The sequence below is a fragment of the Grampus griseus genome (assembly GCF_964374135.1).
Source record: "Grampus griseus genome assembly, chromosome: 2".
Taxonomy (NCBI): domain Eukaryota; kingdom Metazoa; phylum Chordata; class Mammalia; order Artiodactyla; family Delphinidae; genus Grampus; species Grampus griseus.
The window spans coordinates 40,034,492-40,061,959 of NC_139018.1; the positions used below are offsets into that span (position 1 = coordinate 40,034,492).

Consider the following 27,468-nt stretch of genomic DNA (forward strand, 5'->3'; position numbering starts at 1 on the left):
GCGCAGTGGTTGAGAGTCCGCCTGCCCATGCAAGGGACACGGGTTCGTGACCCGGTCCGGGAAGATTCCACATGCCGCGGAGCGGCTGGGCCCGTGAGCCATGGCCGCTGAGCCTGCGTGTCCAGAGCCTGTGCTCCGCAACGGGAGAGGCCACAAAGTGAGAGGCCCACGTACTACAAAAAAAATTTAAAAATAAATAAATAAATAAAATGAACAGGATTCAGCCTAAAATATTAATGTGAGACTGTTTTAAAACTGAAGGTGAACAACCCAAGAGTCCACTGACAGATGATAAACAAAATGTGGCATTTACATACAGTGGAATATTATGCAGCCTTAAAAAGGAAGGGAATTCTGACACATGCTGCAACATGGATGAATCTCAAGGACATTATACTAAGTGAAATAAATCAGTCACAAGAGGACATATACTGTATGATTCCACTCATAAAAGATACCCAGAGTGGTCAAATTCATAGAAACAGGAAGAATGATGGTTGCCAGGGGCTGGGGAGAGGGGGAATGGGATTTATTACTTAATGGGTAGAGTTTTAGTTTCACAAGAGTTCTGTTCAGTTTCGAAAAAAGTTCTAGAGATGGACAGTGGTGATGGTTGCGCAGGCAAATGTAATAAATATCACTGAACTGTACAGTTACAATGGTTAAGATGGTAAATTTTTATGTTAAACGTATTTTACTACAATTAAAAATAACTTTAAAAACAGAAGGTATTGACAGATGTTAATTAACTGGATGGTGCAAATCCTTTCATGATGTATGTGTATCTCAGATCACTATGACGTATACTTTAAACATCTTGTAATTTTATTAGGCAACTGTACCTCAATAAAGCTGTCTGCATGCCCCGCCCCCAACATCTGTGAGGGTATAAAGTGAGGCAAAGAGAAGAAAAAAATCTGAAGGTAACAGGAAAGTGACGGAAGTGGCCCCATATGGTGTTAAGGAATCCACTAGCCAAAAGGAAAGAAGACTGCAATAGCATAGTCTAAAGTAAGTGTTGTTAAAATAATTCCTGCAAACATCCCCAGTAAGAATCCTCATTAAACTGATTCTACATCCTCATCTTTCAATGGCTAATCTTCTTCCCTAGCTCTCCTTCTGGTTGGAAATGGAAGTCTGGATGAAACCTCTTCCAAAAACATCACTTCTACTGTGATTACTTAATGTCACAGCTGGAAAGGGATGGGGGCTCTGCAGATGCTTTTTAGAACGGGACGTGGTAGGAGCTGCTTCTCTCTGCCTCACTTCATACCCTCACAGATGTCGGGGGCGGGGCGCACAGACTGAGGTACACAACAGAGCAGGAACTGCACACTGCTTTTGTTTTTAGTTGGAGAGACAAAATACTTAGGTGGGGGAAATATGTCGGTTCGAGCTTGGGTGTCTAGGAGAAGAGAAGTAGCAAGGACAGAAATGGAGTAGGCAGAGGGGGTTGAGAAGGGAGGAGAATGATGACTCGGGTCTGAGTCTAAGGTGTTTGAAAGATATCACTGAACTAAGGCTCATGGGAAGAACTGAGGCTGCAGGTAATAACTGACAGTCTCCCTGAAGATGAAAGACCCTATAAGGATCTTATAGGTGCTCACTTTTAAGATACAGGAGGAGGAATGGAAGCCCATGAAGGAAGAGGAAAGAAAAGAGATGGGAACGGGATCAGACACCTGGCAGAGGGGGGATGCTTTCTTCCACCATAGCTAACATTTCATATTCAACGGAACATGGGGATAGAAGATGCATGTTTGCTAACTGAAAGAATGAATGAACACCGAGGTGGGGGTTCCCAGCATGTGACTGGATATGGGAGGCTGACACTCAGGTGAGAGGGCTGGACTACAGACACAGATGTCAGGGTGGAGAGCGACAGGCAGAGTGAAATCCCCGGACTAAAACAGATCCCCAGGGATGTGCATGAGGACACCAGTGTGCTGAACACTGATGCCCGGAGAAGCAAACTGAAGGGGGATGGAGAGAAGTCCAAAGATACAGAGAAGGAAGAGTCAGGGAGATGTCAGCCGACTTCAGAGTCATGGAAGTCGAAAAGTGGAGGGCCCTGAGGTAGAGGGAGTGATGGGCATTGTCAAAGGCAACACAGATGTCCAGTAAGATGAGGCCTGAAAACTGCCGCTGGATTTGGCAATACAGATGCCCCTGGTGACCTCATCAAGGGCTCCTTGAGCAGAATGATAATGAAGGAAGCCAGTGAGCTACAGTAGTGGCTGAGGGAGAAAACAGAAGGCAAAGAAGGGGAGAGAGTGTACACAGGCTATACTCTGAAGACATCTGGATGAAACAGAAGAAACACATTGGAAAGTACCCAAGGAGGTGCTGGATTTTTAGGATGAGAAGGCTTGGCCATGTTTACAGATTGAGGAAAGAAACCAAGAGAGAGGGAAGTGAAGAATTAGAGGTAGGGAAGCCAAATGCTTGAGGAAGCTCAGGTCTTTGGCAAAAACAAGCACAACTGTCCTCTGGGACAGAGGCTAAGGAACAAAGATGGTGGGCACGCAGATAAAGTCGTGAGCAGGATGTAGCTGAGGGAGGTCACGCCTGCTGCAATTTTCTTAACCGCTTAGGAAGCAAGGCCACCTGCTTTGAGTGGAGGCACGGGGTAAATGGGGGTCTTGAAGAGGACGAAGGATGAAGGTTATCGTTGAAGGGAATGGGAGAAGGAGCTGAAGGCACTGAGCATCACCAACTCAGAACAGAGGGGAGATTTGTAGTGGTGATTTGAGGCTCCCAAAAGAAGAACAGGAAACAGAACCAAATACAGCAGGAAGGTCAGAGAGGAAGATTGCTGAGAAAGGCTGGTACATTTTGTAATCAGGAGGTGTCTGAACAAGAGAGAATCAGAGACTGGGGTGAAAGTAGGTGGTCAGGAGCAGGTACAGAATATTTGTCAAGATAGTTGGCTATAACAGGGGGAAAGAAATAGGATGGTAGCTGAGGGTCAGGTGAAGAATTTTTTTTTTCCGTCAGCATGACCAAAGGAGAAGCAACCAAAAGCACAAAGTGTAGTCAGACCAGATAAGTGAACAAGCAAGAATATGTTAAAGACGCCAGAGAGGATGAATCTTCCCAGGAAAAGGGTGTAGCCTCTGTGAGAAGAGTGGTTTCCCTGGCAACTGGCAGAAAGGAAGAAAGGAGGTGGCCACACTGAGAGACAGTGAGCACATAAAGATGGAAGTTATTGCTGGATTTTTTTTTTTTTTTCTTTTGCGGTACACGGGCCTCTCCCTGTTGTGGCCTCACCCGTTGCGGAGCACAGGCTCCGGACGCGCAGGCTCAGCGGCCATGGCTCACGGGCCCAGTCGCTGCTGGATGTTTTTTAGCAGAGTATTAGAACCAGAATTTGTGTGAAAGGGAAAAAAAAAAAAGAAAAAAAGAAAAAGCTTGCAAGTGTAAAGGTTTTGGAATTGCTGAAAAAAACCAAGAAGCACACTTGGATTTTTGCTGAGTGCCTGGGTGCTACACCAGGAATTCAGATGCATTCTTTGTCCCAGGAGCAGCACTGCAGAATGATTGCTCAGGTCTGGCACTGGCACAGCAGGCATGAAGGAAGGTTAAAGGTGCAGCGGACTCCTGGCATCACTGAGTTAGCATTGCAGTGGCGACCCCAGCGTCTGGGCTCAAGAGAACACTGAGTGGACCAGGATGGGCTTAGGGATCAGAGAAATCAGTAGGGCCCAGGTTTGGGTCATGTGGATTTGGTGGAAGTAACATTAAGGATTAAATTACATAAGGCTTGATTGTAGGCACATCATGTTTGAGATCCGATTTGTGTGTGGGGGGGGTTAATCTTCCTTCTCTGTATTTAACTTTTTTGAACATATGAATACTTAGCATAACTGTTTTAATATCTGGTCTACTAATCCTAACATCTGTGTTAGTTCTGGACCAGTTTCAATTGATTAATTGATTTTCCATTACAGGTCATATTTTCTTGCTTCTTTGCATGTCTGATTTTTGATAGGATGCCAAGCATTGTGAATTTTACCTGTTGAGTACTGGATAGTTTTGTCTTCCCATAAATATTCTTGAGCTTTGTTTGGGGGCACAGTTAAGTTACTTGGAAATAGTTTGATCCTATCAGATTTTTTTTTTTTTTTTTTTTTTTTTTGAGGTATGTGGGCCTCTCACTGCTGTGGCCTCTCCCGTTGCGGAGCACAGGCTCCGGACACGCAGGCTCAGCGGCCATGGCTCACGGGCCCAGCCGCTCCGCGGCATGTGGGATCTTCCCAGACCAGGACACGAACCCGCATCCCCTGCATCGGCAGGCGGACTCTCAACCACTGCGCCACCAGGGAAGCCCTGATCCTATCAGATTTTGATTTTTAGATTTTTTAGGTGGGCTAGAACAGTGCTAAATCTAGGGCTAGTTATTCCTCACTAGGGAGGCAACGCCCTTCTGTGCACTCAACTCAATGTTCCATGCATCTTGAGATATTCCAGTCCAGCTGGTAGGAACAGGCACTATTCCTGGCCCTTCGTTAGTACCAGGCACAGTTCTCTCTAATGCTGTTGGATGACTCTTTCCCCTGCCTCAGGTATGTCCTTATACTGTTTAGTACTCAGTACTAAAGGGGTCACTTTGCATATTTCTGGGGTTCCTTCTCTGGGCAGCTGTCTCCTCTCGGGTATTCTATCCTATCTCTAGCTGCCTTAGTCTTTGTGGACCCTCAAATCCCCATCTCCTTAACTCACGGAGTCCACTGGGCTCCAACTGAGAGAGGGGATGGGGGAGAATCCAAGAATACGGTGGGGACTGCAGAAGGAGCAACTGAGCCGCGACAGTCCCCACTGTCACCGTCCACGAGCCAGAAATGGTGCTAGAAGCAGGAAGTAAACACCCAGATCTAGACTCTGTTCACCATCACAGGCAGCAGCACTTCCCCAAGACCCCCAGAGCAAAAGAGTCCTTAACATACCTTGATGATACCTGTCAGCCTTCCCAGAAGCAGGAGCCTACCTTCAGCCCTTTGGATACGTATTACCCTCCCTACAGGCACCACGGGGCAGCGTAAAGAAGCCAAGCCAAACCGCCACAAAAATTCCCAGTTTTCTAGCACGTGCTCCTCCTTCATGAGCAACTAAGTTGTAATTTTGCCTCCAAAATACACAAGATATATATATAGATATATATATATATATATATATATTTTTTTTTTTTTTTTTTTTTTTTTTTTTTGCGGTACGCGGACCTCTCACTGTTGTGGCCTCTCCCGTTGCGGAGCACAGGCTCCGGACGCGCAGGCTCAGCGGCCATGGCTCAGGGGCCCAGCCGCTCCGCGGCATGTGGGATCTTCCCGGACCGGGGCACGAACCCGTGTCCCCTGCATCGGCAGGCGGACTCTCAACCACTGTGCCACCAGGGAAGCCCCACACAAGAGATATTTTAATTAATAATTAAATACTGGATTTAAAATGGATTTTCACTTGAACATAACACCATCCTTAACTTAAGAAGGAACTAGGTAGTGCTTAAGCCCTCAACAAAACAAGCCAGTCCACAAACAAACCCTGCTTATGGACTCAAACAAGAGACACCATCTGGCAATACAAAGACAACCAAGCCTGTAAAATTAAAACCACAAAAGTCAACACACACTTTAACTGATAAATGAGGAACTAATTTAACAAAGTAAAGTAAATATTTGGAAAAGGACCAAAGGCTACGAAAACATCCACATGGAGTGAACCAACTGCAATGTGTGAATAAATAACAACAACAACAAAATAAAACAGCTAGGGCTGCTCCGAGTTGATGGACAGCACTTAGGTCATCAGGCTGGTGACCAAACCTAACAAAATCCGGGTATGGGGAAAAGGTAGAGGACAAGAGCCAATGCTGCCTGACAATTTACAATGTGCAACCTGTCACTTAAAATTCAATCCTCTAGGGATAAGAAATTAACAGCAAGCAGCACATGCAATCTGCTTTTAAAACACACCTTTCTGGGACCTAGAAATGTCTTACAAACATTAACTCATTCATCTTAAAATAGCTATGTGAAGAAGGTACTCATTGCACCCATATATCTGCACTGAAGGAACCAGCCAGCCATGGGAGCTGGTTTTCAATATGATCCCAAAGGACAATTCCTGGACCCACTGCTCCTTGGGTCATGCTAGACAGGGGAGTAGACCCTAATGCCTGTCCTGCTGTCCTACCACCATTCCTACCAAGAGACCATGGCAGTTACACACACACACACACACACCATCAGCCCTCACAAGGAGACACCGTGCAGCAGCAGCTGCAATCCAGGCATTAGCTAGATCCTCAAGGGGTGACTTGGGGAAAGATGTAACATTGGCTTTGGCAGGCAGATTTAGGAAGAGGGGCAACCTATGTTCCTTGGGGTCCAGCAAGCAGGAAACTGGCAAAGCAGTGCCCCCCTCACAGGGAGTGAATTATTCCTGTACCTTCTCTCACGTCCACGGCTTCATCAATGGCAGCTCCCATCAAAAGCACTTAGACACACAGACTGGAATGTACCTTGCACCCCTTCCAGAACATGAAATACATGATAGGTTCAAATGCTGTCTAGGATTTGAAACAATGACTGAGAAAGGAGGCTTATGTCATCGTATTTTCCCCAGTGCCTTTCAGATGATTCATCACAAAGTACATGGAAATAAACTGGGTACAGATTTCCTTCCCAAATGGGTGGGTACGTAATCTGCATCAGGCCATAATACAACACTGTGTGTGTGTGTGTGTGTGTGTATAATCTCACATAACCTTCACAACAAACAATCCTGGGGGTAGATACCACCAGCCCTGTACTTTTCATGTAAGGCAACTATTGCTCAAGGTCACACATGGCTGGGAAGTACAGGAAGCAGAACCAGGTCCATCTGATTGAAAGCTGATGCCCTTCTACCACTGACCCCGCATCTCCAGCACAGTAAGAGATTCCCAACAGCAGTTCCCAGGGGATTGTATCTGTGAGGTTCTGTTAAAGAAAGGATTAACACTAACACCAGAAATGAACATTTTGGGGCATTCAGGAAGCTGGAGACATCACTAAAAGTGATCTATTATCTAAAAGTCTGACTTATTTCCTGGATTAAAAAACAAACAAACAAACAAACAAAAAAACAACAAAGAGAGATTTCTTTCCCTACCCTTCCCTGCAAAATTCCCCTGAACAGTGAGACTCTGCCTGACCCAAAACCGGAAGTGGGAGGGCCACCGGGGTCGGTTGGGATGCTGAATGGTGCAAGAGAGGAACTTTCACGATCTTCAGCGAAAGGAAAGTGTTTTCAGTTGACTCCAGCAAAGAAGTGATCCTTCCCTGTAAAAGAAAATTAAGAGTGCCCCACGGCTACTACACATGGCCAAGAAAAAACAGATTCAGGATTGCAAAATGAGAGGTAGAGCCATGGAGATGTGAAGTCAGAGGGAATTCAGATAACAGGCAGTGCTGGGAACAGGGATGCCCTGGAGAACCCTGCCCGGCCTGAAGAGTTCAAGTTGAAACACTTCAAAAGCACTGTATTGTGCCACAAACAAAACAAAACCCACCTCTGGGCCGATTTCAGCCCCTAAGCAGTTCATGGTTCCTGGTCAGAGTGAGAGAGAGACGACCAAACAGACATAGCCAGCATATGGTCAATATCCTACATATTAGAAAGAGGGCCCATAAGACTGGGCTTGGAGTGAACTTGGATCACTCACAGAGGCAAGACCAAGAACCTAGGAATTAGAGTATCTACTAAGGACATGCAACCCCTGAGACAGAGGCGTGGAGCAAGACATGACTGGACACAGGTACACCTGAGCAGGACTCAGTAAGTTTCTTCTGCATCCTGGCTGAGTGTCCCCACAGGGTCCTGAGGGGCCAGCAGGAGGTATCAGAGTCCTACTGAATCGTCACTTATTAATATGTTTAACAAAATCAATGGTTCCCTCTGAGAGTTAAGTTCAGTCTTTGTCAATGAATCCTTCCTAAAGTTCACTGCTGGAAAGACTCCTCCAGTTATTGTTAGGTACCCCTTTGGGTGGATTCTAAGTAACCATTCGATGAGATGGTGGTACCCAGATATGCAGTCCCTTTTACACAATGGTATCTGAACACTACTGACATATTCAAGAGTTACTACACCCTTCCTAAGAAATAAGTTATTTATTTCACTGAGACACCCATACTCGTCATCTGAGTTTTCATTTCCAAAATCCCCCATCATAGTGAGATTGATAAAGGTAAACTAAATGCTCAAAGCATAAAAATCGTCATCAAGGAACAGACTGACCACTTTTAAACTAGTCCCTTCTCTGACATTCCTACCTGCTTAAAACTATCCTATTCTTACCATGCGAATGGCTGCTGTTCTCATTTTCTGAGTATCAGCTATACTCCACAATACAACTTACACAATTAAAGTCAGGCGCAGGGTCAAAGTGAGACCTTGTAGCTGATGCAGGTCTTGAAATTGATTGACAAGCTGCTCCAATCACAGCTAAGGCCCTGACAAAGTAAATCCAGGTGTCAGGTCCACCACCAAGGAACAAGAGATCAACACTGATGGAGCGATGCCCAGCCTTTGGAAAACTTGATCACATCTTCAAATATTTTTGCAAAAATAACCCTCCTCATGATAGTGCTGAGAAAGTCAGCATAAAGTGAAAGATATCAAGCCTTCAAATCAGTCAGAAAAGTACATGCTGAGTTATTTGATCTGTTCTTGGTTCTAAAAATTAGCATACAGGTGCCGTTGTAACCCAAACACTGATAAATAAGAGATGAAAGAAACTTTCATAATTTTTGTCATCATTTTTAAAGACAGAGCACCCATCCAATCTTTTAAAACATTTACACTATTTTTTAAATCTTGGCTCCTATTGTAACTGGAATCACTTTAAATTGCCTTTTCCTGACCCCAGTTACTTGAAGAGAAGGGGAAACATCTAGAACCTGTCTCAAAGCCAACATTCCCAACCTGATTTTACTATGTTCAATCCTGACTTGAGTCTCAGCATTAGCACCGAGTGTAGACATTAGCAAGGCCCTTTGCCTCTGAGTCTCATTTTCTCCTCCTAAAAGTGAAAAAACTATAATCCAACCATTTGACATCAGAGCATTTTAAAGGCTGTTTAAAAAAAATGAACTTGGAGTTCTGTCAACTCTTAAAAGACTATGCATCAAACTAATACACGCTGCTATGCAGTTTTTTTCTACATATTTTTTTCAACTAGCAAACCTCCCAATCACCAGAATGTTCCAATTATCAAATTAGATATGATTTAAGGTACAACAGGGGCATCCAAACATGGCCAACTATTAGAACCAGCCTAAGTGCTTATTAGGAATCTGTTTCCCTGGCCTCTTTCCCAGAGATTCTGATTCAGTCTGGGGCCTGAAAATCTGTAGTTTTCAAAATTCTCAAGTGATTCCACTGATCTAGAATATAGATCCTCTCTTGACATTTCATACTTTTTGAAGGCCCCATTTTCAGTAGTTGGTAATTCCCAATCTAAGGACTCAGGTGATGGAAGTGTCCTCATTCACACGAAAAAAGTATCGTCCAAATGCAGTAAGAATTAACCTTCCAAAAGGTATATTCTAAGTCCCCTATGTACCCAGACTGACCTTCAACCTATTTACTTTTCCAGATGTTTAGTAGATGTGTCACTAACATTTATTAAAACTTAACAAATGATAGTTCCCACCATGTTCACAGACAGAAGACAAGCTGAACCTAAAGTTACTGTGTTTAAGATGGGCGAGGCTCACAAATAAGAGTAATTTCTTAACAACCTATAACTAGAATTGAATTATAGCTAATTATATTTAGCAGTGCATGGACTTGTTATATATCCCCAGATAGTACATTTGAACTTTTAATGCTTATTAAGCTGTGTAGTGGATCCTAATGTAGCTTAGAACAATAAGAAACCCTGATGGAATGCACAGAACTTGGGAAAGTCTTCATGATAAATTTAAAAGTTTCTGCTTTAGCAACTTACATTAAATCATTATAAGTGGCTGTAAATATGGTGCTCTTCAAGCCCCTAGCCAAAGGAGGAATATTATGTTCAATGAGCCAAATGGCAAGCCAGCATCAAATATAGGTGAACTTCAACTTCACTTAATTAACAAAGGTATGTTCCTGAAAAGGGAAGTGACATTAACAGGGTACACACCTTGTGTCAAAATGATGCTGGTACCTCCCCCAGACCCCAAGGCTCAGCCACGATCCTCTCCCTACTGCTCTCACTCACCTACCACGCCCCTGCCTTAGGGCCTTTGTATTTCCTGTCCCCTCTTCCCCTACCACAACCTCATGGTCCCTCCCTTCCTTCAGATCTGCAGCTCAAATACCAACCTGATTTGAACAGAACTGCACACACACAGTCTTCATCTCTGTCCCCTTGCTCTACTCTATTTTCTCCATAGCACTTACCACTTGGCATACAATGTTAATTTGTCTAATTGTTTGCGTCTCCACCTACACACTTTTTGAGTTCTACTATAATAAACTCAGTGTCACTATTAAGCACTTGCCTACACACAGGCATGCATATATACATCACATAATGTTATACACAAATACTCTGTGTGTGTCCAGAGAGAGTTCCCTTGACCCACTGGATCCAAGCGGTGATAATTTGGAAGTATCGCTCAACCCAGTATATTCTGTAACCAAGTAAATTCACAGAGATAGCAACTGACTTTCTCCATAACAATGTTAGAACTAAGTTGCACTTAGAAAATCGAAGGCAGTCTCTGACATACACAAAGAATGTGTCTTCAACCCTAGATCACTAAGGCCCCCCTCGCCCACTCTCAAGCTCATGCAGGAAGTCAGCTACTGCTGAACAGAAATTTCAGATACCAGGATGAAATCTTAATGCTGAAGACAAGTTTCAGGGGGGAAGGAAAGAAACAGGTCTTCCTGCCTCTTTACCTGCCCACTGACACAGGCGTTACTGGGGAAAACCTAATAAAAGGGATGTCAATGTTACTGGCCTGGCAAACAGAACCTCTGCTGCCTTGTTCGTTTGAAACAAAAAGAGCAGAGAGCTCTGAGGTTGCTGGAAATGAGATTGAAGCATAATGAAACCAGACTCTGGAGCAATTAATTTTTCTATCAGATAATTAAATCATTTGTTTTTCCCAAATCTCAGATCCACTGAGAGAACACTGCATGAGTATAATTTCAACTAAAAAAATATGAAGCTTGAGCAAATGAAGATACCAGTCAGACTCTGTTTTGCAAGAACCTTGATTTTAGAGGAACATGCTGGTTAATAAGTGAGTGTCACATAAGGTGAATCCGCTGATGCTTCCGTCCATAGACTTCTGAGCTATTTTTGCAGTTCAGCTTTTAGTGCTTACAGCTCTGATCACTTGCTCAGAAGTATTGCGACTGCCTTGTTCCGCTCAAATCAAGCAAAGGTTTAGCATCAAGCTACCCATAACAGGCACCTCTAAAGTTAGAAACCACCATACGCTTTTGGGTTGTTTGGGCGTCATTTCCTGACCTCCCTATTTTTATGAGAAAAGGCTTATAACAAAAACCGGCTGAAAAAGTACATTGCACAGTCAAAATAATTAGAGAAAAAGGATTACAGTTTCAAAAAATGATCGAATTATTCTGTTGTGTTTATCAGCTAATTGTCACCTAACATCAGTCCCCAACAGAATGTACACAAATGTCTGTCAGTTCCTTCTCTTTAAATGCTCACTAAAATGAAAAGTTCTGGACTTCTGAAAGAAAGATAAAGGGGAAAAATAACCTAGAAATTCTAAAAATAATTGGGGCTCCGGACCCTTTTACAGTCTTAAAAATCAAGGACTCAGTTTTGGTTTCTGTGGGTTCTCTCTACCAATATTTGCCATATTAGAAATTAAAATTGAGACTTTTAAAAATATTTATTCATTTAAAACAAGTCCATTGCATGTTAACAAAAACAATATTTTTATGAAAGATAACTCTATTTTCTAAAGCAAAAAATGTTAAGTGAGAAGAGTGGCATTGTTTTACAATTTTGCAAATCTCTTTGATGTGTGACTTAGAGGTCAGCTGGATTCTTAGATCTGCTTCTGTATTCAATCTGCTGAAACATTGTTTTAGATGAAAAATGTGAACAAAATCCAGCCTCGCATGGAAATTAGTGGAAAACAGAGTGTTTTAATAGTTTCAGGTACTTCTTTGATTCTACATCAAAACTTGACAAGTGGTAGCTTCTTAAAGGTTAGCTGCAATGTAGACTCTAAAAACAATCAATGAACTTTTTATACTGTTGTATTAAATCGATTAGTCTGTCTTCAGCTTTCAATGGATCCTTGACCCATGCATGGTTTTGTAACATTTTGTACTGGTCATTTTGAAAACATGGGTTTACTGAGTTATGCAGATCCTCTTCCAAATGTTGACCTATTTTACAATATTAAAAATCACAGTTGTTAACATCAACAACAAACTCATGTGAAAAGTCTTTTTTAAGTATTGCAAGCTGACAAGCTCATATGGTGGATATAAATTTTCCAAAATTCTACCTACGGCTTGCAGGATCCAATTTTATCACTGGCATCATACTCACAGTTGCTTGCCTTGAAGTAACAAGCTCATTTCACTCATTTTTAAGAAAATACCTGATAAAATCCCAAGTCTCCATAACTATAGTTTGTCCATCATTCTTTCAAGTAAATATGGTGCCCCATGGGGGAAAAAAGCGGCTAGCTCAATCATACAAGTGTTCTTCCTGAGACACAGTAGTATTGCAGTATGTAGCAGAAGTGTCTTGTGCAAATTTCCCACTTTGTCACACAGAATATTATAAAGATATATAGTCAAGGGATGAGCTTAAGGACACTAATCATGTTTAGTGCTTCATCAAAGATATTCTTAAGTGAAACTCTTCCTCCCTGCCATTGCCACATAATTGCAGAGAGGAAGAATACACTGGCTACACTGACAACTGTACACTGGTGGCTTGAGTCATTCTGAGGCACCAGCAGTTTTTACCCACCACTTCTTTTGCACCACTGGTGCAGACGTCAACACATTAAAAAAAAAGACAGAACATCTTAGTATTATAAGGAAAATAGTTTTGAACTACAGACCTCTTGAAAATGTCTCTGGAACCTCCAGAGATCTGCAGGACCACATTCTGAGAACCAAATGAAGAATTCTGAACAAAAACACCACTTAAAAGTTACTCATCAGTAGTCAATGCAAGTAAGAGAAGTAGTCAGGATGAAGCTAATGATGGTTGAGGTATAACTAGGCAAATATAGCTGTCATATCCTAAGCTGAACTCGTTCATTTGACTTTGAATTTCTTCCGAGTTCTAGTTTAATGCCTGCATTAAGAGAAACTACGGATGATGACGGTAAAACTCAGCAAATCTTAAGCTCAGCCTTCTCTGAGCTCTCTGATCCATACCTTGTATTTGAGAAGGTGGAACCTTTCCTAGGTCAATGTCAATCTTTAGGTTTAAGAAGGAGGAATCCAAGGAAAGCCTTGCAAAAAAGACATCATCCCAAAAGATGACAAAACTCTGAGGAGGGTGGGATTATACCACCTAAAGGACAGTCTTTTTTTCCCAAGGTAGAATCAAGATAAGACATGGAAACACCTCCCAGATAGCTAGATGACCTAGAAAGACCTTGCACCTCAGCCTCCCAGTCTGAGCTTGTGTCTGGGCTCTGGCACTCATTATTCAGGAGACCACAGCAAATCAGTGTCCCTGAGCTTGCATACTGAGGATCACATCAGCCTCAGAAGTTTGTTGTGACGAGCAAATGAAATAACAAACAGGATAGCGGGAACATACAGAAGGCATCAGTTACGAGGGTACGAGGCTATCCTGCTACCAGAAGAAAATAAAACAAGGGCTGCTATTGCTACGTGCTCAATTACAAGCCTACCACAGCGTCTGGTCCTCAGAAGGAGTTCAATAAATGAGCCCGCTGTCATGGAAAGGAGGAGCAGGTCAACTATGACATGGGACGATTAGTCTCAATCCTCTAAAAAGATCATTTCTTCTTTTTCCAGTGTCCCGTTCCCTCAATACCTTTCTTTCTCTCCTACCCTGTCTCCAACCTGGCAGTCATTTCCAGTGGGAGCCACATAACTGCTTGGACCAGCAAGAGAACGGAAGTAGTCACTCATCCCTCAGGATAAATGTATAGAAAGAATACATTAAAAAAAAAAATCTAGGGGCTTCCCTGGTGGTGCAGTGGTTAAGAATCCGCCTGCCAATGCAGGGGACATGGGTTTGATCCCTGGTCTGGGAAGATCCCACATGCCACGGAGCAACTAAGATTGTGTGCCACAACTACTGAGCCTGTACTCTAGAGCCTGTGAGCCACAACTACTGAGCCCTCATGCCTAGAGCCCGTGCTCCGCAACAAGAGAAGCCACCGCAATGAGAAGCCCGCACGCCGCAAGAAGAGTAGCCCTCGCTCACCGCGACTAGAGAAAGCCTGCATGCAGCAACAAAGACCCAATGCAGCCAAAAATAAATAAAATTTAAAAATTAAAAAAAAAATCTAAATTAAGAAAAAGTATATCAACAAGCTGTCACCAGGCTTGAAACATGAGAAAGGAATACTAAAAAACAACTGTCATCAGAGATAACATTTTCCCCTTTAAAAATGACACACACTGAGAGTGTCAGATACAGTGAGAAACTGGGGGTTGCAGCCTTCAAGCAGTTAACACGTTTCATCGACCTTGGTACATGTGGCCATGATGATTTAGCAGAGAACATAATTATGTGTAAACCAGTGGTTTGACACAGGAAATTTGAGTGAAAATGGTTCAAAAAGATCATAATCTTACTCTACATTATAATGCACTGCCTTAGTAGAAAGAATAAGCAGATACCAAAATTCAAGCACTTTCTATGTTCTTCCCAGGGGGAAATGTGTTATTAGTTCCAAGTAACATAATAAGAGCCTGAAAGAAGGGGGCGATTCAAAGTTTTAGCGAAGTTTTCTCAACGAGCTTCAAATCCACAAATGACAGGTGCTCTGTCAGGTGGCATTTTTGTTTGTCTTTTAAGAAGTTACTTTTTCCTCCTAAACTGGTGCAGAATACTTTCAAGTTTGTTTTGGGAACTCTGGGGAAGAAACATGTCCACAAAGAACTTTCATCTTACTATCTTCATAAAGATACTTCTACCATTAATTCTTTTGATTTGCTTTATTCTTTTAGGAAACTATCTTAAAATTAAACTTTCTAAGGGCAAAATGTTATGTAATATTTAATAGGAGATGATTCACTTGTCATTCATTATGAGTGAGAACTTTACAACAGAACGAAGGGAATTATCTTACTCATCTCTTCCTACCTGCAGTTTTTGACTCACAGCTTAGTATTTATTTAGAACCTTTAAAATATTTCTGAAATACTTTAGTCATTTAAATTTTTTAACTCACCTCTTTGTAATACATAAAAATTGGGAATTAAGGATAAAATATATAGACAAAAAACACCAGCTTTAATTTATAAATGAGAATAGGTAGCATGTGTTCAAAGTTAAAGCATCATTTGGATGTTGCAGAGGCAACCCAGATTCTGTTTTTTGTTTAGAAAATAGATTTTTAAATGTGTAATTTTAATTTCTTATTAAAGAGAATCTCAAACACATGCAAAAGTAGACAAATTTATAATAAACCTACATGTAACCATCACCCAGCTTCAACAGCCAGCTTGTGGCTAATCTGGTTTTATCTGTACCCTATCTCCCCTCCTCCCACCTCTGGAATATTCTGAACTAAATCTCAGCTATCATTTCATCAGTAAACATTTCAATATGTATCTCTAATAGATGCTCTATTTTATTTATTTATTTATTTATTTTTGCGGTACGCGGGCCTCTCACTGTTGTGGCCTCTCCCCGTTGCGGAGCACAGGCTCCGGACGCGCAGGCTCAGTGGCCATGGCCCACGGGCCCAGCCGCTCCACGGCATGTGGGATCCTTCCGGACCGGGGCACGAACCCATGTCCCCTGCATCGGCAGGCGGACTCTCAACCACTGCGCCACCAGGGAAGCCCAAGACGCTCTATTTTAAACAACCAAAATGCCACAATCACTGCGAAATCAGGTTAATAATTCCTTAATATCATCATGTATACAGTTACTGTTTCCATTTTCCCAGCTGTGTCCTGGGAGTTATTGTTTTGCAATCTGTGTTTGACATGTTCTATATGTTGAAACTGGTTAATATGTTTCTCTTCTGTTATTTTGATTTTCCCTCCTTCTCTTTTTTTTTCTTCCAATTTCTGGTCAAAGGAACCAAGTCTCTTGTCCTATCAAATTTTTCCACAGTTTGGGTTTTGCTGATTGCATCTCCTGGTGTCATTTAAAATGTGCCCCTATCCACTGTATTTCGTCTACAATGGTGGTTAGATGTGGAAGACTGACCAGATTTGGGCTGGGTTTTTTGACAAGACTACCCCACAGATGGGGTGGTGTGCTCGCACCACCTGGTGTCCAGGCTCCGGACGCGCAGGCTCAGTGGCCATGGCCCACGGGCCCAGCCGCTCCACGGCATGTGGGATCTTCCCGGACTGGGGCACGAACCCGTGCCCCCTGCATCGGCAGGCAGACTCTCAACCACTGCGCCACCAGGGAAGCCCAACACCTTTCTTAAGAGGAACAATGGTGATGGGTTTTTGACCCCGTTGATAATGTTATGCCTTCAGCTCTGTGACAGACTTCCACGAAGCGTTTTCTTGCTCCATCTCCGTTTAATGAAGAGCCCTCACTGTAGGTTTTTAAGCAGGCTCATCTTCTTACCTCAGCATTAAACATAAACCTATACACAGCATACTTGATCATCAAATTGTGAAGCTACTACTGCTAACACCAATTCAAGTATGACTTTTCAAAAAGACTTTTATGTTCTGTCCTTTCTCCAGACTTCATTATCACCATTTTGATGCCAATTTCTACCACCTGGCGAAACAGTCCCTGGCATGCAGTAAGCGCTCAAATATTACTGAACGAGGATATTAACAAAATGGGTGTTCATTAAGTAAACCTTCAGCAGAGTCTGGGTGAGTTTGACAAATTATAATCTGTGATCCAGGTCCTTAATTACTGGTGTTCCACAGAGTTCTGCTCTTAGTCAACCTTGGCTTTCTCTCTAACTCTTCTTACCCTTCATCCTTGTGCCTGTCTCCCACTGGCACCCAGAGCTACATCTCAGGCCTCAATCTCTTGCCAAACGCGAGACTCCTATTGCTAGTTCTTCCTAAACATCTCCACTCGGGTTTCCCACAAGCTTCTCAAACTCCACCCATTCAAAGCTGAATTCATCACATTCCATTCCTATGCTTCTGCTCTGGTGAATGACGCCACACCCCTCTGAGCATCATCTGGGTCTCATCCCTATTCATCCCTGACACCCTATGAACTGCCAAGTCCTGTTGGTTTCGAGATCTATATATTTCTCATAGTCCCCTCCTCTCCATCCATCCTGCAGATTCCAACTGAACTTGGGCTCTAGTAACCTCTCCCTCAGACAGCTTTAATTGTCTCTTACTGGCTGTCTACACCCCTGTCTCCTCTTATGATCTGAACAGCCCCCAGCCCCAAGCCCCTTGTACCCACAGCTACCAAGTCAGATTTTGTTTCTCATTCCTTAAAACCCTTCACTGGCACCCCATCACGTCTACTAGCCTAGAAGTAGTGTGTGACCATGCAATTTATCCTCTAACCTGGGACCCTTCTGAGAGTGAAAGGTGACACTGTTAGTAGTTACAGTGGTATAGCAGACAAACTCAGACTGTCCCGGGCAAACCTACGCATGAGGCCCTCCCAAGTCTCTGCTACACCTCCCACTGCGCTCCCTCACCTTCGGCACCCCTCTTGCTACTTTCAGTCTCTGAAACCCGTCACTGTTCTCTCACCCCTATGCCTGTGAACAAACTATCATCCCCTCTTGAACCATCTTCCCCGGCCTGCGACATTTCTATGGATCATTCCAACTTGCTTTAAACATCACCTCCCCTGTGAAACTTCTTCTAAAATCTCCTGGCTGATCCAATCACATATTCCTGCCAGCCAGCACCATGCCTTGGACTTATTCCTATGCTGGGACCTGGGCCCCTGCACTGCAAACATGGGCTGCATCTGCCTGCCTCCTATGAGCTCCTTCAAGTGTCCGTGTCTTGTTCATCTTTATCTCCCCAGCATCTGTGATGAGATCACAGGTCTGTACCCAGCAGGCATTTCTCAGTCATGTCTTATATTTAATAAAAACGTTTTTGCCTTAGCTACTAATTCAGCACAATTAATGAAAGATGAAAAGAGGAGACAGGGTGAAATAAGGAGTAGTCAGTAGCTCCTAATGCCAGTCCTGTACATCACAGACCACAGCTCCATTTAAGCAACTGCTTTTTAAAGGAGAGCTTTGGGATTATAACATCTGGGCTAATGGCAGAACCCCTATAGGAGGCCATGAAAGGGAAACAGCCATGGCAATAAGCCAACATCATATTAGAAACTGTCCACTAAATTCTCGAAGCTTCTAGTATAAAATAAAGGCGGTATCGAAATAAAACACACCTGCTGAGTGTACTTGGGGTCCCAGGCAGGGGTGGGGAGAATGACAGGACTGCTGCTGCTGTGACAACAGGAACACAGAGATAAGAACCACTAGTGTACCTTCACAGAGCACTCTACAGTTTGCAAAGCATTTCCCTACACATTCTACCACCTGACCTTCAAAATAACCCTGTGAGATAGATCAGATGCATGCCGAGGCTCAACCAACACTTCCTTTTTTTTTTTAATTTAACTTTTACTTTATATTGGAGTATAGTTGATTTACAATGTTGTGTTAGTTTCTGCTGTACAGCAAAGTGATTCAGTCATACATATATCCATTCTTTTTCAGATTCTTTTCACATATAGGTTATTACAGAATATTGAGTAGAGTTCCCTGTGCAATACAGTAGGTCCTTTTTATCTATTTTATATGTAGTGGTGTGTATATGTTAATCCCAACCTCCTAATTTATGCCCCTCCCAACCTTTCCCCTTTGGTAACCATAAATTTGTTTTCTAAATCTGTGAATCTGTTTCTGTTTTGTAAATAAGTTCATTTGTATCATTTTTTCAGATTCCACATACAAGTGATATCATATGATATTTATCTTTCTCTAACTTACTTCACTTAGCCTGATAATCTCTAGGTCCATCCATGTTGCTGCATGTGGCATTATTTCATTCTTTCATCAACCAACATTTCTTGATCTTCGACAATCCCTCTGGGATCCCAGGCCAGTGCCCCCTTCACAGCCTGAGCCACACCAGGCAAGCCTGACCTCATCCTGCTTCTTTATGTAAAACCCTTCAGCATCCCAGATGGAAACTAGAGCTCCAAATGTTCTATCAGTCTACCTGTCGCTTTATGGCCAGGGATGGTCTAGGGTGGCTGACAGGTGAGAGGCCAAGCCAGGGACATTCTCACAGTGCCAGGTCCAGGTGCTGCCATAGCTGAGGCAGGTGTGTGTGGGCTGGGAGGCTCCATTCCCTCCTTGTGTAACACACACAGAGGCAGCCATCACGTTGTCTGCATGTGACAAGGAAGCTGTGCCCTAAGGCAGCAGCAACGTGCGAGCTCAAGCTGAGCCCCGGCCTAGGAGCCAAACTGACAAGGCAAGGCTCCCACAGACAAAGAGAACAGACCTGAGCTTCTAAAATACAGCCCACACCGTGATGCCATAGATCCTGAAATTTCAACATTAAAAAAATCTATTTCTCATGGATAAAACAGCTCTTTCAGCATCTTTTAAACTACGCAGGCACACCTAAGAGGGGTAGAGTGCTAAGATAGCGATCACTATCATTTTAGTGTGAATTAGTCCATGAATTCACTGTCTTCCTTATTAGCAAGTGTTCCTGGAGAGAGGAGATCACTGGGCATCTTACTGGAGTAAGAGACAGTGGAAGGCAGAGAACAGGAAGGACTTAGAGGGGAGGTGGAATTACCAAAGATGAACTCGGCCTGCCTCAACATTTTACGCAGGGTCACCTCCGAAAGGAATATAATTGCAATGACCTGGTAAGAACTCACCCCAAATAACACTCCTTTCTTCTTATCACTATAACTAATAAATTAATATTGCGTTGGCCAAAAAGTTCCTTTGTAACACAGAAAACCCGAACAAACTTTTTGGCCAACCCAATACTATGAGAATACTGAGGAGTATTCCAGAGCCACTGTTCTGATGTTTCTAGTGTAAAATTAAGGAAGATAAAAACTTAATAAAATTTAGTCCTAGAGAGCTGGTGTAACTCTAAAACAAAGATGTCATGTAACAACAATGGCACCATCAGACCTGGTCTAACAGGCATGGCCTTACTCCACTGGTCCCTTGTCACTCAGTGCAAAAACGTAGTTCAGCACATTCAGAATCTCACTCCTCATTCACACCTCTATTCTCACTGCTGGGCTTGTCTATACCATGGCTGTACCCATGTTCCGTGTGCTGTAAGAATGTTCTATCAGCAATGTTCTGTAATATTACATTATATTTTATTTGACTGAGTTACGAGCAGACTCCTTTTTCCCACAAATCCTATATGTTCAAGATACCAAGCCAAACCAAAAGACCTGTGAGCAGGCAGAAGACCCCCAAACTGTAATCTGGACAGTTTTTCATGTTCAAGTATCCCAAGTTTCAGCTAATTTCAAAAGATAAGATGTGACAATTGAGACAACAACTTGAAAAATGTTAACATTAAGACAATTTGCCCACGTGAATGAGAAGGGTTGGCTGAGACGAGAGAAAACCACTTCTCAAAAGTGTCCTCAATTTGCAAAATGCCAACACCAAACAGACAAACCACGAAGCCACACATTCACAGATCTTTGCAAGGATTTTAGTAACGGTGGAGTAGCTTGTAATGGACTAATCTTCCCACCCAAAACAATTAAGATATTTAGAAATACATTCTGAAACAATTAATTGGAAACACTGGAGGGCCACCAGAAAAGAGACAGAAATTAGAGGGAATTTGATATGCAACTTAAAACTACAAGATATCATTTCATAGCCACCAGCATGTCTAAAATTTAAGAGAATGACCATACCAAGGGTTGGGGAGGATACAGAGTAACTGGAACTCTCATACATTGCTGGTGGGAATATAAGAATACAACCACTTTGGAAAACCATTTGAAAGTTTCTTATAAAGTTAAACATGTATCTACTCTATTATCCAGCAATTCCACTGCTAGGTATTTACCCAAGAAAAATCAAAGTGTAATTTATGTACAAGGATGTTTATGGAAGCGTTCTTTATAATAACCCCAAACAGGGAAAACTCCAAAATGTCCATCAAGATGAGAATAAGCAAACAAAATTGTGCTACATTTATGTAATAGAATACCCAGCAGTAAGAAGGAACAGAATACTAATATACACAATGACATGAGTGAGTCTCAGAGAAATTATGCTGAGCAAAAGAAATCAGACACAAAGGAGAACCTGCTATGTAGTTCCATTTATATGAACTTCCAGAAGAGACAAAATTAACCTATAGTGGAGAAACAAAGCAAAACACTGCATTCACTGCCTCTAGCAGCAGGGGATTAACTGGGAGAGGACACAGGGAACTTTCAGAGGGATGAAAATGTTCTATGTCTTGGATTGGAGCACTTGTTACACAGTTGTATGCATCTGTCAAAACCAAACTCTTCATTTCTGATCTATTCATTTCTCTGTATATAAATTTTACCTCGATTTTTTAAATATGGGGAATGGGAGATGGAGGTAGCGCAAGGGGAAGAGGAACAGAATACCTTAAAGGACAGAATGAGATAAAGATTATAAGGAAGAAAACGCAATCCTTAAATTTTTAATACACTCCTAGGGCAAACTAAAAGGTTGGTCCAAAGCCAAAAATCTAAAATACAGTTTAATAGACATGAACCAAAAGAGGCAAGAACCTCTTGAACTAAGAACTAAGATGATGATGAATAAAAACAAAACCTCAGTGAGTATGTTAAACAAAACACAAGATTGCCAGAGTTAGCAAATATATTTAATCTGGCAACCCAAACCAATAGACCATTAGACAACAAAATACCAACCAACCTGGTTTATACAGTCAATTTTTAAAGCGTCTTTTACGAAATGCTCTTTTTATATGCTCCATGATATAAATTCCTACTAAGTATGAACTAAGAGTACACAAATACCTGAAACCACCCCAAATTCATTCTTACCTTCAGTGAAACTTCCTGTTAGGGTTATTACAACAAATACTTTCCCTTCTGGCTCCAGATCCACCTAGAAAGAGAGAAAAAAATTGTACGTTATATGCTAATTTTGAAGTATTTTTTTGTGGGCCTCAAATAATTCTTGACAGACAGGCCTCAAGGCACACATCACAGCCATAAATCAGATCTATGTTTTTCATTGAACAGTAGAGGGGCAGGAAACAAGTGACAGCACAAGAAACTGTAACGGATGAAAAGCAGATCTAAACGAAACCGTGCAATGTTTTCCCTCTCTCGAATGTTTTCCTCTTCCCTTTTGGCTCTCTGTGATATTGATGAGCAACCATACACGTGGTCACTATTTTTGAGACGCCCCTAACTGATGTGCACCATTTGTAAGAACAATATTTTGCTAAACCACGTGGCAAGAGTTTGAAGTAGAGAAATAATGGCAACATAAAGGCAATGAACCAATGCCATGGGCAACCGCGTACCTTTAGTTTGAGGAAGTAAAGAGTTTGAATAGAAGAGTGCTGTCTCTGTCTACACCATCTCCACCTGAGTGCAGTTCATCCTCAGGGAGCACCAGGGGAGGCAGTACGTGAGCTGTCATTCACTCCTCTCGACTGTTCATGGGAACATCAACGTTCCTTCAAGTTCTTATCTACGAGCTGAGAAAACAAGACAGACGTTCTGCCAACGAGGCAGCGGTACGTCTTCTCACTAGAGCCAGTCCTCTGCACACACTCCCGTCTCCCAAAGACCTTCACACAGCATGGCCCCAGGATGGGGCAGGACCCTTTGTATCTGCTCTGACCACACTGGCCCAGGTAGGCAGGCTCTGCCCTCTTCATGCTAACCTTGAACTACCCATGAACACCTCTAAGCCACGGATTCTGAGGTTCTTTGGGGCTCCGATACATAAATTTACAATTGTCCTTAAATAAAATCTTGTCAGGTTTAGCCTATCGCTTCAGCTCTGCCTTTGACCTTTCGTCTAAGAGAGGGAGGTTCAGAGAAGCTGAGTATAGATATGGATGGTCTTTTGGGTAGAATCACATGGTACAGCGTCCAAACTAGACCAGGACACGGACTCCAGTCCGACTGCCGCAGCAGCTCTGCACTCTGGGCAAGGTCCTTAACCATGCCCAGCTTCACTGCTCCCATCTCCAAGTCCATAACGTCGTTATTCAGCATTTCCGATGTGGCTTCTGTCAGACAATCTCAAAGAGCCTTAACAGTACTATTTACTGTTTGTATTGTATCTATAGGTGACCAATACCGAAGAAAAGAAATGCACTGACCTTACCCTAGAGCTCACCACCACCTGTTTTTAAGTACTACACCCTGTTTATGCTTTTTCGAAATAAAAGATGCCTGTTTTATACTGACTGGGAGAGCTTCATCTATATAACAGCCAATTCTTATAAACCCTGCTGCCTCTTTCTGCGTTCAGTCTGTTATCAGTGTGGTTACCACAGCATAACTCACTCCAGTGGTCAAATCAGCTTCTTGCATCACGACTACTAACTTAACAATAGCCCCTTAACTATCTTAACACCACTTGTGAACCTTTATAGAACAGTTCTGAAAATAGAGCTCTCTGGAGAGATGACTAAACAGGATGTCAGTCTCTGATTGTCTCCACTCTCTGCCTCGACTTGTTTCAAGTCAAAAATATTTTATTTTTAAAAGCCACTCCCTCATCTTCAATATAAAAGCCTGGCAGAGCCACACACATGCACACACATTCGACCTCACAACATCAACTGCTGCTGGCACAGAAGGAGCTGCTGCCAGCCTCCCAACTGCCAGGCCACCTCCGAGATCCAGCCCGTAAACTCCCTCCAACACTGCCCGAGGGCCCACAAAACAAAGAAGGCTACGCCACCACATGGGCAGGAGTTGCTCTGACAGACAGCAGGAGACTCCAGCACTCAGAATCAGGAGCTCTCACAGTGCAACAGGTTCGAGCCTCATTTTTGACCCAAGTCACCATCACAGTGGAAAAGTCAGACTCAAACGCCATCTGTAAGCCTAGTCCATCTAAGACCTCTGACCTTAGAACAGGGTTTTACCAACTGCAGGTCGAGACTCACTAGTGAGACATGAAAACCAGGTAGTGGGTTGCACACAACAGGGATTTTCAACTAGAATAAAGTAGAACAGAAAATATGAACAAGCCAAATAGTAAGGAAAAGCACCACGCCATGAAAATTCTGTTTGCAGTTTTATACGCGTGAGAATGGTACACTGGGTTTTGGTGTAAAATGTCTTCCTTAGTGCATCACAGAGAAACAGTTTGAAAATGCGGCTGAAATGAGGTTATCTGCTTCACCTACACAGTGCTGATGGTTTGGCATCTATACATGGTGGTGGCCGCTTAGACACCTCCAGTGACAGTCAACTCACTACCACCACAACTGGCGTCTTTCATTCCTGTACCCCAGAGAAGATCCTTCTCTAACAGCAGAAATGCAGTGACCAATAGCTTCCATTCATTGACCCTAGTTTTGTCCCCTACTGCTGTAGTGCATACTTTAGCTCTGCAGATTCTGGGAAGAGCACTTCAGCTTGATTGGAGAACCACCCTGCCCTCACATTAGTCCATGGCTCAGCTGAGAGTCTACTGCTGGTTCCAGAGCGGACATGTGACCCAGGCTTGCCAAACTGAGCACTGAATTCCCTCGGCCAAGATGACGGGCCTGGAGCTGGCATATGCCCTACCTCTGGCCATCTGAGTAATTGCTCCTCTCAACCCTCAATCACTGGTGCAGGTTTGGGCACAAAATCCAAGTAGGTCCAATCAGGAATCCTGGATCTACAAGGAAGAAGTACGATCTCACTCCTGCTGAACTGTAATCTGGAAGGACGTACACTTGGGAGTGTCTGGCACCATTCTTACTACCACACTGGGCTGGAGAATGAAGTCAATAGAGAAGGGAGAGCTGAGAGACAGAAAGAGACCAGGTCTTGATGTCATTTAAAGCCTTAGATCAAGCCCTGCTTGATTCTTCTGGATTTTCAGTTATTTGAGCCCATAACTTCCTTTTGCTTTAGCCAGTTTGAGTAGGGTTTTCTATCACTTGCACCCCAAAAGGCTTATCCAAATTGGCAGCCAAAGAGAATAAGTCATATTTGTAAAGACAATCATCACCTCCCCTCTACACTTTCTAACGCCCAGGCCATCTCCCGCAATCTGTCCCCCTGCCTCTCTCTGGCACTGAAACAGCTCCTGTAACCCTTGTCACATCCCATGGTCAGATCCAAACATGTGTCCATCTTCCCCTCAGCTGACCCGTCTGCCAGTATCTGATGTTCTTGCCCACTTCCTCCTTCATGAATCTCTCTTTAAACCCTGCTGCTCCTGAGTCCTCTTTTCCTTCCATTGGAAGATTCAGGCTTATGATTTCAAAACCCACCTGACATTCTTTGGGCGTAGGAGTAGGAGAAAAAACAAACATATCAGAACCTCCGAGAGGGTGTAGTCACATTCATTTCCTAAGTCTCAAGCACACACTTTATTCTCAAACCTATATATGCACCTTTTCTGAAAGTCTCCATCTCAGTGTCTCACTAAGACAAGTCCCTTTAATTCAACATGTCCAGAGTCCAAAGTCTTATCATGTACCCCCAAATGACTCCCCCGTTTCCCCAGCAGCCCAGGCTCCTCACTATGTGCATATAATCCTACCAGATCCCACCAAGTGCACTTTCTGAGCCTCTCTTAAACCTTCCCCTTCCTCTCCACTCCTCCTGCCCTGCCTCACCTTGCCCCTTGCAGGGGCCTTCTAGCTGGTTTCCATCTCCAGACTCATAATCCCCCAGCTGCTACCACTGACATTTCAAAAATGAAAATCTGACCATGTGACTTTCTAACTTAAAATCCTTCTATGTGTCCTCTCCCTTCTATAACAGCCGAACTCCTTAGCAGGGCACACAGCCCCATATGCTGTGTCCCTTACCATCCCAAACATACACAACCCATATCTCAGCATCTATAAATTATTTGTAGACTCTTCAGGGAGGCATATTATTTCATTTATAACCTTAGAGATCAACAAAATGTATTACGGGTCAGACAGCATAATGGAGAATGTAGTCAAAATGATGAAAAATATACATTACCTGTCTGAAGCTTATTGCCTAGTGATTTGAGGCATGCAATCTTTATACCTAGAAAATCCTTCTCTTTTTAACCTGTCAAACTCTTACTTGTCTATCGAGAATCAACTCAAAACTCACTTTTTACAGGAAGACCTCCTGAGACCTCTTTTAGACAGGTGGGCAACTCCACACCATTATAGAGACCATTGCTGGAACCCCTTCGTTGTTGTAGCCACTATGCCCTGGTCCCTTAGGACCCTGACTTGCACATAAGAGGACTGAAATGGTTTTGTGAATGAGTAAATTAACAGACAAGCAAGGATACTCCAAGCAGCTTCATAAAGGACATGGTTTTCTCCTCCTTTACCATTCTGATTGGTTTCCTCCAGATATGCTCCAATTTCTCCACATTCCCATGAAAGAGTGAACATCAGCCCGCAGGTGCATCAGACGCTAACAGGGCAAAGCAACATTATCACCAACTTTGATTTCAACAGTGACAGTGCCCTTTAGTGATGCAGCTACAGACTTCATGAACACTTTGAGAAGCCCCAGTGACCCAGCTTGAGTTTGCCATCAACTAAAACCTTTGCATCTTTTCTACATGCTGTAAGGCTCTGCTTCTCACATCCTGTGCAGTGCTTAGGCCCCAAATCCTAAGAGCTCCATATTTTTTCTGCAGAATTTCAGCTTGTTGCTCTGGGCTCCAAGGCTCACTAGATCCCAGATCCAGTCATTCAGTCACTCTCCTTGTCAGCTTTATGGCCTTCCAAATCAGGGCCTGGGTTACCCTGTCATCATCTAAGGCACTTACAGAATATCCACCATGACAGGGCTGAGGCCAGAGGGCCATGGAGGTCCCACATAGAAATGGATGTACTGTGCATACTTTCTGTAACAGTCATTCAGGGAGAAGTGAATATGCCAAGCCCTCTTTCCTACAGACCACTTCTATTAGTGAGAAGGGCAACTCCTGGGCCCTTGTCAAAACTCAGAAAGCAATGGCCTTTAAAAGTGACATTCTGACACACAAATAGATAAATCATCAAAACTCAGTGTAAACAAATGGTGCTGTAACTGGATGTCCATATACACAATAGTGAACTTCAACTCACACATTGTAACTTATACAAAAATTAACTCAA

At 43.0% G+C, this 27,468-nt stretch overlaps 1 protein-coding gene across 1 annotated transcript in view; it reads right to left on the reverse strand.

The window, feature by feature from the left end:
• The window catches only part of PRKCH (protein kinase C eta), a 223,471-nt gene that overhangs the window by 129,128 nt on the left and 66,875 nt on the right, over window positions 1-27,468 (reverse strand). The window contains exon 2 of the mRNA XM_082649021.1: window positions 22,223-22,286. Coding sequence (XP_082505147.1) covers window positions 22,223-22,286 — 64 coding nt within the window. The remainder of the gene's footprint in view (window positions 1-22,222; window positions 22,287-27,468) is intronic.